At 51.9% G+C, this 12,008-nt stretch overlaps 1 protein-coding gene across 1 annotated transcript in view; it reads right to left on the bottom strand.

Moving 5' to 3' along the window:
- Ccdc187 (coiled-coil domain containing 187) overlaps positions 1 to 12,008 on the bottom strand; it is a 50,444-nt gene that overhangs the window by 15,269 nt on the left and 23,167 nt on the right. The window contains 7 exon segments of the mRNA XM_042055389.1: positions 152 to 497; positions 2,186 to 2,386; positions 3,424 to 3,617; positions 4,810 to 4,987; positions 8,276 to 8,447; positions 8,705 to 9,065; positions 9,207 to 9,276. Of these exon segments, the coding sequence (XP_041911323.1) occupies positions 152 to 497; positions 2,186 to 2,386; positions 3,424 to 3,617; positions 4,810 to 4,987; positions 8,276 to 8,447; positions 8,705 to 9,065; positions 9,207 to 9,276 (1,522 nt within the window).

Raw genomic sequence — 12,008 nt, forward strand, 5'->3', positions numbered from 1 at the left:
AGGGGTGGGGGCTGCTTCTAAACCCTCAGTTCTGTGTTTTGGAGCCTTCTACTCAGCCTTAGGCAAAGGCTGCTCACAGCTAATCTCCAAACAGAAGACGCCTAAAGGGGACACAGCTGTCACTGGCCTGGTATCATGGGGCAGGACATACCTTCAGTGACTGGAGAAAGTGCAAGGATTTCAGCTGGAAACTGGTCAGGTGCCCTCCAGAACGTGGCCCCTTGGGCTCCTGTTGACCTGCGGACCACGGAGGAGGGCACCTGAGTGGCAGGTACGCTCTGAGCCTCTCTCCTGGTTGAGCCTCAGCACTCACAGCTTCTTGGCCTGCAAGGAAACTGAGGCCAGAGGCCGGGAGGGAAAGCCCACACAACGCAAGGACTGCACTGGTAGCCAGCACTTCAAGAAAGGCCCCTTCCCTGCAGCCCTTCGAGACGGCGTGGCTGCCATGTGGCTGTATTCCCTCTCTCAAGCTCGCTGAGCCTCCTTCTTCCCACCATTCATTTCAGAAGCAAGAATCGAGTTAGCATAGGTGACAGGAGCCACCAGACAGACCTAGGTACCAGTCTTCACTCCGTCCTGCACTTTCTAGAGGACCCTAGATCACTGGCCAAACAGAGCCTTTGTGTGTGGGGGGATGCAGCTTACCCATGTAAGGATTTCACAGTAGCTTAACAGGGCCCGAAAGTCACGGTGGTTGACAGTGGTGCTCAGGTGGGTATGTGCTACAGAGGTGAGTTCAGGGTGCTCCTTGGAATTTCAGGGTGTTCCCCCTTAGATTACAAAGTCTCCAAGGTAGCAGAGTAGGCTTCTTTTCTTTCTGATGCCCCCCCATGGCCAAGGCTCTACACACTGCTGGTGTTCACTACCCTGTAGAGTGTTCCACCAGGGGAGCTCTGGAGAAGAGCTGAGTTCAGGGGTTGGCTCTGTCTCCTCCTGACCTTATCCTTACCCTCAGCCTCATTTGTGCTAAGAGTTAGCTGTTAGGGGAGCGTTCAGAGGATGGTTGATGGAACCCTCTGGCCTGGATGAGAAGGCCTTCCTGACGACCTTCAGTCATTGGCTAGTCATGATACAGGGAGGGCTACAGAGAGAATCCCAATCCTCTGCCCAAGGAGAACCATCTTCCCTGGCAAACTGCATGCCATCATGGACAGAGAAGAAGCAAAAGAAATGCTGTGAACAACAGCTACACGGTCCCTGGGCATTACCAATGACAGAAAAGATCAGGGGGTAGCAGGGTGCAACCACAAGACATACAACGAGCACTCGAGGACTCTTGGAGGACCCCTGTGTAATTGGGCACAACTCTTGGGTTGACTGAGTTCCAGTTCCTTTGGAGAAGAGGTTTCGCTACTATGTCCAGGCCCTTGAAGAGTCTAAGGCCAGAGCAGGTGCCCAACTCTATCACCCTTCCACAGACCTAAAGACTGAAGCCCAAAGCCTCTAAGCCATGCATCTGAAGGGGTATCTCCTGGTCTTCTTGGGTCATACCAGCACCCCACGGGCCACAGACTGCATGTCCCTGAGCACTGACCTGTGACCCAGAAAAAAACTAGGTCAGCCCCCAGCTGAGATCACCATGTGCCTTAATCCCTAGCTCCCCTCAAAAGACAGTTAGGGAGAAGCCCCCAGAATTCAGGACCTCCTAAAGCCAGTACTGTGGGACCCAGTAAGATGGCCTCATGAGTGCCCAGCACCCACGGCAGCCAGTTGATAGCAGGAAGGACAGTGACAGCAAGTGGTTCCTCTGCCCCGGGGCGGAGCCGCTGAGCCTGAGGGTAGAGCTTTGCCCCCAGAGAAGCAGCGAAAGGCACAGATGGCGTTTATCTTGGTACATTTAGGGGGGAAAATGGGGCCCCAAATTTAACTTCAAAACCTGTGTATTAAAGGAAGAAAGGAAGAAAACAAAGCCTGGGTGTGGTGACCTGCACGTGTAATCCCAATGTTTCAGAGATGAGCAAAAGCAGAGCCTGGGCTCACCAGACAGTCAGGTTAGCCTGTGTGGCGAGTTCCAGCCAGCGAGATACTCTGTCTTAAAAACCAAGCTGGGGGTGTCTGAGGAATTATTACCCCAGGTTGTCTTCTGGCCTCTACATATGCATGTGAGCATGTTCTCTCTCTCCTCTTCCCTCCCTCCCTCCCTCCCTCCCTCCCTCCCTCTCTCTCTCTCCCCATAAAACGTAACATTTCCTGTCCCATCTCTTCACAGTTCCAGGTCTTGACAGCCACATGTCTGACAGCCACCACACTACCCCCATCAACAGACATCCCATCGAGCAGGGATGTCCGGGTGTTGAAGTTCAGGAAAGCCTCCCACGGACAACCGCTGCTTGTATATACTAAAGGCTGGAACTCTCGTTGCCGTTCCCGTGACTGACCAGCACTTCTGCTCAGGGAACGGCAAATGAGGCTGAGGGATACAGCAGGCTACCTCCCCCCCACACACCCCGGTAAGGTCAGTCAGTCTGGAGGAGGAGAGTGTATAAACCCAGCCCGGGTGGGCAGAGCCCAGGGTATTCTGAAAATCTCACTGATTCTCTGGACTACACTTTCCGTCGAAAGTTACGGTTTTCCCCTAGTTTAAATGCTCCTTTTCAAATTTATGTAAACCTTTAGTAGCCATGGTAACAAACGATTAATAAATGATGAAGCCTTATCTATAAGGTGGTGAAGCCTTACACTAAAGTCAGGAATGGACTGATTATAAAGGGGAGGGCTGGTGTGTGAGGGTAGAGCTTTAGGTGTTTGCCTTGGGTTCCATCTTCAGTACCCCATAAACAGAGTCTGGTTGCACATGTCTGTTACCCCATCTCTTGGGAAATAGAAGCAACAGAATCAGAAGTTTAAGGTTACCCGTGGATACACAGTGGGTTAAATAAAGGCTACCCTATGTCAAAAAAAAAAAGAAATGAGTACCAAAGGGAGGGTTTAGCTCTGTGGCCTTCTGCTGCGAGCCCACAGCAGTGCTCTTAACTTCCCACCTTCTGAACCGTGAGCCCACACTTCCCTGTTCATCGAAAGTCCAGCTTGTTAGAGTAGCCGCCCAGAAACAGGCTGGAGATCCAAGTAACACTGTCAACTGGGCAGGCTCTGGAGTCATTCAGGAGACAAGTCTCAGCAAATCTGGGGGTCTATCCAGAGCAGGCCAACTGAGGTGAGAGACCCACCTTGACTGTGGGTCCCAAGCACGGGCATCCGCCATCTCTGCTTCCTAACTGCTAATGCTATGTGACCGGCTTCTTCGAGCTCCTGCCGCTAAGACAGTCTCTACCTTTGATAACTTTTTTCCCCTTGGGTTTAATTCCGGTCAGGCATTTTGTCACAGCGATGAGGCAAGTAACTAAAGAAAAGTCAACAAGGCCTTTCTCTGGCTGAGGATCTCCACAAATGCCCTTCCTGCCTCTCCTGACCCAGAAGTCTCACCTGCCATCTCCTGGTGCCCCCAAAATGTAGATTTTGCTGGGATAGAATCTTGAGCTCTGATCAGTGTCAGGTGTGATGTCATGCTCAGTCAGTGTGGCAGGAGCAATAAGTCTGTGGACCTCTGAGGTTTTACTGTAGCTCTGGAGCCTAGAAGGGTTGCCAGCTCTTGCCTGAAGACCCCCAGATATCCTACCCTAAGAGAGAGAGTCCCCTGGGTCCAGGGGCCAGAAGACTCCACCTGCTGGTTCTCACATTGTGTAGAGCTGGTAGCCCCTCAACACACACACACACACACACACACACACACACACACACTCAGCTCACACATGAGTTGACTCACACCTACCAGCTATGTCCATAGCTCTGAACCTAATATGAGAAACTCCTCACCCACCCTGCTGCCACTCTACCTTGGAGGGTAAGCCTGGCACCTTTCTCAGGCCTTGATGCCTATCCTACAATTTCCTAGGGTTACTCTGTCTGATTGATGAGTCTGGGCAGAGCTAAGGGTCACATTTAATGTTTCTTTAAGACAGGCATGATCACTTTTGTTGTTGCTGTTTGCTTTGGTTTCATTGTGCAGTACTGGGAACTGAATCCATGGCATCATACATGCTAGGCAAGCACTTGATGCTTGAGCTGTATCTCCAGCGCCGTTTATCTAGTGTGTGTGTGTGTGTGTGTGTGTGTGTGTGTGTGTGTGTTTGCCCTGTTGTTACTTGTTTGGTTGTTAGGTCTCACTATGCATCCCAGGCTGGCCTGGAACTCTGTATTACCCAGGCTGGCCTTACATTTGTGATCCTCTTCCCTCAGTCTCCTAAGGGTTGGGCTTACGGGATATCTTACTACCATATGCAAAACCTGTTTTCTGCAGAAAATAAGCAGATAGTAACGAAAGAAGTGAACAGGAGTCTCAGGCTTGTTCAAACCTGGCACCCATCTCCTGGCCGTTCTGTGCAGGAAGACTCCCCCTGCAGCCTATAGACCACTAGCCGGATGCACCCAGAGGGCAGGTAGGCTCCCCCAGGATTCTGTGGCTACTGTGGTCAGTAAGAGAATGCCTCATAGCCCTTCCAGGTGCCAGCTCTTCAGTCCCGAGTTCCTTCAGCTGAAATCTAGGAACAAGGACACTTAGGTACCAAGCAAAAGAAATAACCTGGGTGATAGTCATAAGGAAGGAAAGAAGGGTGGCACTCTCGGGCTGCAGGAGTGTGGCTATTCTGGAGACCAGTGATGACATACATCATGACAGGCGCAGCAGGAGCAGAGTCGGCGGTGGGGGCTGGAGAGCCTCAAAACACTTTAATATGGACATGAGGCTGCCGTCCACATAGAACGAGGTCTCTACCCTGTGAGATCAAGCTCAAACTAGGCAGTGGAAGAGGCCCATGGGAGGCCCCCCTGGCCACCCGACCAGCCAGCCCAGGGCCTGTCTTCAGGCTCGCCCTTACCGCAGCTCTGGGTGGTCCAGGGTGTTACCAAGCCTGCTTTTTTGGTTTCTAGTTTCTCCTCCTGCCAAAGGGAGCCACAGGTGGGGTCTGGTGCAGCTGGTAACCCAAGTGAGCTAGAAGACAATGATGAGTAAAGTCAGGATCAGGATGGGGGAAGAGGATGAGCACAAGTACCCTAACTCAGCAAGAATCTGGGCTCCTATGGCCGCCAGCAGTTCTAGGACCCAGGCAGTGTGTCTAGAGCCAGACATCAGGGCTTAAGGTCTGGTCCATCAGTCAAGTATGGTCACAGTGTGTGTGTGTATGTGTGTGTGTGTGTGTGTGTGTGTGTGTGTGTGTGTGTGTAGCGGCCTAACCAGTGTGCAGTGTTAGCTCCATCACTACCAGCTCGGCAGGTGGGATCACAGCCCAGTGTGTCAATGCAGTTATCCTGTTCATCCCTGTTGGCTGATAAGGACACACCCACAAGGCTGTCTGGAATGAGGAGAGACCTCACGGCTAGTGTTGTGGCTCTGCCCTATCACTGTGCTTGTGATATAGTGTTGGGCCCTTGGGGAGAGGTACAGCCATGACGAAGGACCCTAATTCTTTCCTTTGCATGGTCTCAGGCAGCTGCCCTCCTCAGATGGGAAAGGCTATGGCTTTTACCCAGGTCAAAGCAGCCACAGTGGGCGGCAAGCTGTCTGGTCCAGGTGGGCCTGCAGCAGGTGCAGGGATTAGAAGGCTCTGGAACACAGAGGATGAGTATGTAAATTGGCTGGTGTGGGCGGTGAACACAGCCTCAGCTCACTCTCCCTGAGGCGCCATCTCTCCCTAGCACATAGCGACCTGGACTCCACCTGAATCACCAAACATGTCACCCATGCCCGTGTCCAGCAGCCCCTGAGGCCCACAGGCCTCTGTCTCTGGCCCTCTTCGGGTCAGGTGCTGTGCAAGGCTATGGTATGGCATGACCATACTCAACCCCTGCCTGGAGTTAAGGTCTCTTTCTGAACATATGGACATATGTTAAGGCTACAAGGCACTATGGGAACACAGACATGGAAAGAATTTCCAGAAAGCAGGAGCAACGGGATAGAGCTAAGTGTGAGGATAAGCAGGACCAAGTCCCGTGGAGAGCTCGCTAGACCCCTAGTGTCCTTAACTGTGAGGAGATGGTGACAGACCGGGCCCTCACCCATCTCCAAGTGCCTGTGGGGTGGGGGAGAGGGTCCCACCTCTGCAAACTCAGCCTGATCGTGCAGCTGAGGGCAACAGAAGGGGAAACAGCCTGGAACGCAGGAAGGCTGACTTTGATCCTCAAAAGAAACACGCAGGGCCACCTGGCTGAGACCAGCAAGTGACCTCCCTGCTCTCCCGGGCCCCACCTTTCTGGGAAACAGAACTTGAGTATGATTTCTGTCTCTTCTGGTCTCTCCTGGCTATTGGGCTTCTTTGTACTGGTCCTGTAGAACTCTGTGACCCACACAGGTGTGCTCATCTGGGGCAGAAACACAGTGGAAGATGGCACAGGTATGTCCAGCCTCAGCCCACAGACAGTGTGTGCCCCCAGGACAGCTATATTTTAGCATTTAAGAAACTCTATTGGTGGCTCTTAGGGTGAACTGTGGAGATGATAAAGCGGCCCAGAGGCTTTCACAAGTGGGTTACCCCTAGAGGGGAAGCCACAACCCCTGTGGCTTTGTAGCAGGAATGTCGGCACCAGGACCTTCTGGGCCTGGGTCTGGGACATTGGGGTCACCTAGCCTGAAAGAACCTGGGATACTGATATTAAATCTTTCCAATTTCTGGACCAGTCTATGGGGTTGTCGCATTAGCTGAGGAAACCCTCAGCACAATGCTGCCCCCTAATGGCCATTACGCATCAAGGATGACACAGGCTCTACCATCCGGGAAACACCAGATATATCAAGAGGTTCGTTAGAGGAGGGGTGGGTTTCCTAGTGAAGTGGTGGCTGGAAGGAAGTGTTCCAGATTCAGGAAGAGCAGGGGTGGGGGTTGGGGAGATCACATAGGTAGATGAGCTCAGCGACCTCACCTGGAGAGGAAAGTATGAGTTCAATCAAGGTAAACACACAGCTGAGTGAGATTTGACATAAACGCCCTCCCCAGCATTGGGCCAGAAGTGGAGAAGCTTCCACGCAGCAGCTGCCTTAACCACAGCCCCCTTCACAGTCTGTTCCTCCTGCTCAGCGTATGTGGCTTCCACTCTCACCCCTGGCATGAGAGTATCTACTTGCATGAGAGGGGCCATCCTCAAAGATAACGAACCAGCTTCCAAGTGGAAGGCAGCTCAGGCTGTAGTTAGCATAACTACATAGCATAACATAGTCCCTGTGCCCGGGAACCAAGATGAGGTCACAGGATATTCTGGTGAACTCTGTCAAGCACAGACACAGGGCCAGCTGAGCTCTGTGGACACAGGGACCTCCCGGTCTCCCCCAGACTGTGCACCTCTGCTTTGGCCACAGCTCTGCCGAGAAGCTGGAGTTACCTGTTGAGGGTGCTGCTGTCTAAGGACGGCAAAGTGAGAAGGGCATAGGTTGTCCCTCTGGTGGGTAGCACATGGTACAAAGAGTTCTAAGAAGGAGGCAGGGGTGGGTGGGTGTTGGGGACCACAGATCTTCTAATGCTGCAGGAGGCCCTGGGTAAGGCCCAGGCGGAAGGACAGTAGGCAGGTGCTGGGAAATATTGGAGGCAGAGGATGTTTTCTAGAGAGTGACCAAACATACTCCCAAGTTCTGGAGAGGACAGAAATCACAGCTGCAGATGAGGAACCATTAGCTTTCTGGTGGGCAACTGCTGATTCCTACAGGGAAAATCCCCCTGGGTCCTCTCTAACCTTGGATTCAATGGGGTCACTGAGGGCTGAGTGTGGTGGGGCAGAACAGGCCTTTCCAGGAACGGGAGGGAAACAGGGGTGAGATGGTGTGAGGCCATGAAGACCACAGAAGGGACATCTTATGCTCCTGTGTGGCCCACACTGAGAAAAGGCTGGGGCCAGGGATGGGGACACAGCGGAAAGAAGATACAGGGAAAAGCCCTAAGAACTCCTGGAACAGTGAACCCAGACAGGCTGACGAACCCTGTGTCAGCGTCCTCAGACACGGTCACCCTGCTAGCAATCAACGAGGAAAAGTCAGGATAAACGCATCTCCCACTATGGGCCAGCACAAAGGAATGTCTGTCGGTGTGTATGTCTCCCTGACCAGAGTGGCTCAGGCCAGGGGTAAACCAGATGTGTGAGGTGGGCCAGTGTCAGAATCAGTACAACCCGTGTCCCTCTTCACCGGCTCGATGCACCCAGACTCTGGCTCTGGGCCTTAGGCTAACACGAGGAACCTCCACAGGGATGTGAGGGGTAGAGACTCAATGGCCACAGCACAGCAAATAGGACTCACCTCCTCATGCAGGCACCGAGGGCCTGGAGAGTAGCCATCTCTCTCTTCAGCTTCTTTTCCAGCTCCCGGTGTCTCTCCTCTATGGCACCTTTGGAAAGGGCACCACGACTTGATGAGCCAGCAAAGCAAGGTTGAACCTGAGACACTGAGGCAAGGGTGCTGGATACAGGACCTGCAGAGCATCAAGGCCTTGCTGGCCTTCTTGCCCCTTGGGAAGGTAGGGCAGATAGGCAGCAGGCTTTGGAAGAACCTCCTCCCTCCCCCAACATGGTCTTGCTATATGTCACTCAGGGAGCATCAGCTATTGTCGCTACTCCCATTGTCTTGGGCAACTCCCATCCTGCTCCCCAGACAGGAAAAGGAATGGGGCCCCGTTGCTCCCAGCCCAAGGATCAGCCAATAGGCATGATGCCCACTGCCCAGTCCCACCTTGGGGCTGGCTCTCAATGTGAGTCCCCAGGTTTGAGCTCTGAGGCTTCCAGCTGGGGCTCCATGGCAGCACCTCACTGTCCTGGAAGTAAGTGCTGGGGAGAAGGGGCTTGCCCTGCATGTCCACCCAGTCCTGGGGAGTTCCTCTGCTCCCGTCAGACACTAAACTTCTGAGGTAAGAGGGAGGCGTGAGAGTGGGGGTGGTAGGTGCTGTGCTGGGGCCCAAGGGCGGAATGTCGGAGGCCAGGTCACCAGGTGTGTCCGGCGATGTCGGCTTGTGTAACTTGGTGGTTAAGATGTCAATACGCTGCTTGAGGACATCGGCCATCGTCTCCAGTGCCTGCAGCCGGGCCTGCTTGTACTGGAAGTGTGGGAGGCCCAATGGGCCCAGATGCTCAGTGTCCTGGGGGTCCAGGTAGACGCATAGCCCCCCGGGCAGGTCCTGGAACTTTATGGGGTCAGGGGAGGAATCAGTAGATGCTAGCAGAGGGGCAACACTCACGCCTTCCCGGGGGCATCCAGTGTTCTGGGTCTCAGCACAGTTCCATGGTTTGTTCAAACACAGACAGAAGCTGCAGAGAGAGAAGAGTGGTTGGACCCTCATCCCCAGCAACACGACGTTGAACAGTATGTGCAAAACACACATGTGCAGCAAGGAGAGACAATAAGGCCATCTGTGAGAGAGTCAGGGTTCACCACAGACCAGAGGTCAAGGCTAGGACACCACATATCATATCACACGTGGCTCAGTGGAATGGGGACCAAGTGTGGATGAGGTATAGAGACACATGCTGGCAGGAATGTCAGACTCCACTGTCCCTGGGAAATAGTCTGGTGAATCTTCAGATACCAAACAACAAATTAACACAACTGCCGGCAATTCTCTTTCTGGGTAAAAGTACCAGAAGCCAGGGTGTGAACAGATGTCTGCACACCACGCTTCCAGCAGCAAGCTCCCAACAGACAATGCTAAACAACAAACAAACAAACGAGGTCCATGAGCAGATGATGGTTTGGCAACACGAGGCCCATCCACACAATGGTGTAGTGATATTTCATTTGTACCTTAATAAATAAAGCTTGCCTGAAGATCAAAAGTAAAACAGCCCCACTGGACAGCCTTACAGACCAGGCAGTAGTGACGTACATCTTTACTCCCGGTAGCCACGCTAGTTTGCCACAGAAACCAGGCAGTGAATGAATGTCTTTAATCCCAACCTTAGAGAGGAATATAAAATGTGAGGACACAGCTCTTACGCACAGTCTCATTCTGAGATTCCTGGAGGGAGGATCACCATTTTGGACTGAGACAGTGGTCAGAGTCAGTGGCTGGCTGTTTTGCTTTTCTGACCTTTAGGTTGAACCCCACTATCTGTCTCTGGGTTTTTATTAATTGTGCACCACAATGGGATGTTTCTCAGCTTTAAGAAAGAAGAGGGAATGGTCCCTGCTATACACTAGGGATGAACCTCAGCGGCATCAAACTGAGCGACATTGGTCACGAAAGGACAAGTCCCACAGGATTCCGCATGTCTGAGTTCACGTAGGCCATCAGATCAACAGACGATGATGCCAGGGACTGGCAAGGGCTTCTGGGTTGGGGTTAATGGGACAGAGGACCCATGGGGGGGAGAGGAGAAAGTTCTGAGGATGGCTGATGGTAATGACTGCACAGTAATACGAACTGATGCCCCTGGCTGGGCCCCTAAAAGTTAAACCAGGCATGGTGGTGTATGTCTGCAACCTCAGCACTCTGAGAGGCCGAAGTAGCGGGTCTGTGAACTTAAAACTGCACAGTGAGACCCTCACCTAAAACACAGAGCAAATGCTGATGTGGTAGGGGGAGGAGCATCTCGTCTAGACCATTCAGAGCTGCACAATGTGATGGTATAAGCCTTTAACCCCTCCCAGCAGGGGGAAGAGCATCTCTATGAGCTCTAGACCAGCCAGAGCTGCACAACGAGACCCTGTCTCCAAACAAATAATAATTAAAAAAAAGGCTAATCAAAACAAACAACAAAAGAAGTTAGGTGTCGGCACAGGCCTGAAAAAGCCAGTTTCCTAGGCAACCGAAGCAGGAAGAATTTAATGCCTGCCTGGGCAACTTAATACAACTTAATAAAAGGCTGTTTTTGTTTGTTTTGTTGTGGTTTTAAAGGCTGGGAAGGGGGTATTTACCTTTAGTCCCAGCACTCAGGAGACAGAGGCAGGTGGATCTTGGTGAGTTTGAGGACAGCCAGGGCCTCAAATAAATAAATATACAAAAGTGAGGAATATAGCTCAGTGATAGAAGGCTTGTCTAACAGGTGTAAATGTGGGTTCAGTTCCCAACACAGAAGACCGGGGAGGTGTGTGAGACACCAGCAGAAAGAAGCCGATCAACTGGGCTATAGTTGAAGTTACTCTAACCGCCCTTTATAATAACATACTGTACAATACCAAAAAAGATTAGAAAAAAAGGATGTTGAATATATTTTATCATACAGAAATGATAAATGTTTGGCGATGGATGCATTTAACCTAATTTAAATATCATGCAATGTGTGCATGTATCAAAACACCACATGTGCCCCAGCCATCCATATGTACAATTTTTATGTTTTTATGTATCAGTTAAGCATAAACTTAAAACAAAATCCAGATGGATTGAGGATTTAAAAAATGGTTATCGTTGTAAATGTTATATGTATTTTAGTATAGTTTTAGAAAGTGGGAATAAAAGGGGGCCAGGATGCATGCAGTAGAGAGAGACAGGTCTACAGCTTCCTACAGTGATGGGGACACCCCCTCTAAAACTACAGGACGCTGGAGGAGCTATGCAGGCTGCTGAGGGCTACCCATGGGTACAGCAACTGGTTGGACCTGAGTCCTCCTCTGTTTGAGATAGAGGCTGCATCTAGGCTGAGCTTCAGACATGATATCTCAGGATAGAGCCAAGGAAAGACTGGGCCGAAGAAAGGAGGGAGCTGTGGAGAGGCGTCAAGAGGAGGAGCATCCATCCCATCCGACTAAAGGTATATACAGAGGGGTAGGAGCAGGCACCAAGGAGGCCATCTCAAAGTTCCTCCAAACACTAATGCCAAAAACATACCTACGAATGTCCCTAGTGAGCCTAGGGCAGGACATTTCCTATGAGGAGCTGCCAATCTCTTGTGTCTCCTCCTCCTCGCCTTCCTGTGCTGGCCACAGTACTTTAGCAGGTGGCCGGAATGAGACCAGGCCAAGGAGTGGCTGACAGGATCCAGAGGTGGAGGAGGGGAGGAGCTTTTAATGGTGAGGGAAAGGAATGAGAGGGAAGGAGGGA

The sequence above is a fragment of the Arvicola amphibius genome, chromosome 7, assembly GCF_903992535.2.
Source record: "Arvicola amphibius chromosome 7, mArvAmp1.2, whole genome shotgun sequence".
NCBI lineage: Eukaryota > Metazoa > Chordata > Mammalia > Rodentia > Cricetidae > Arvicola > Arvicola amphibius.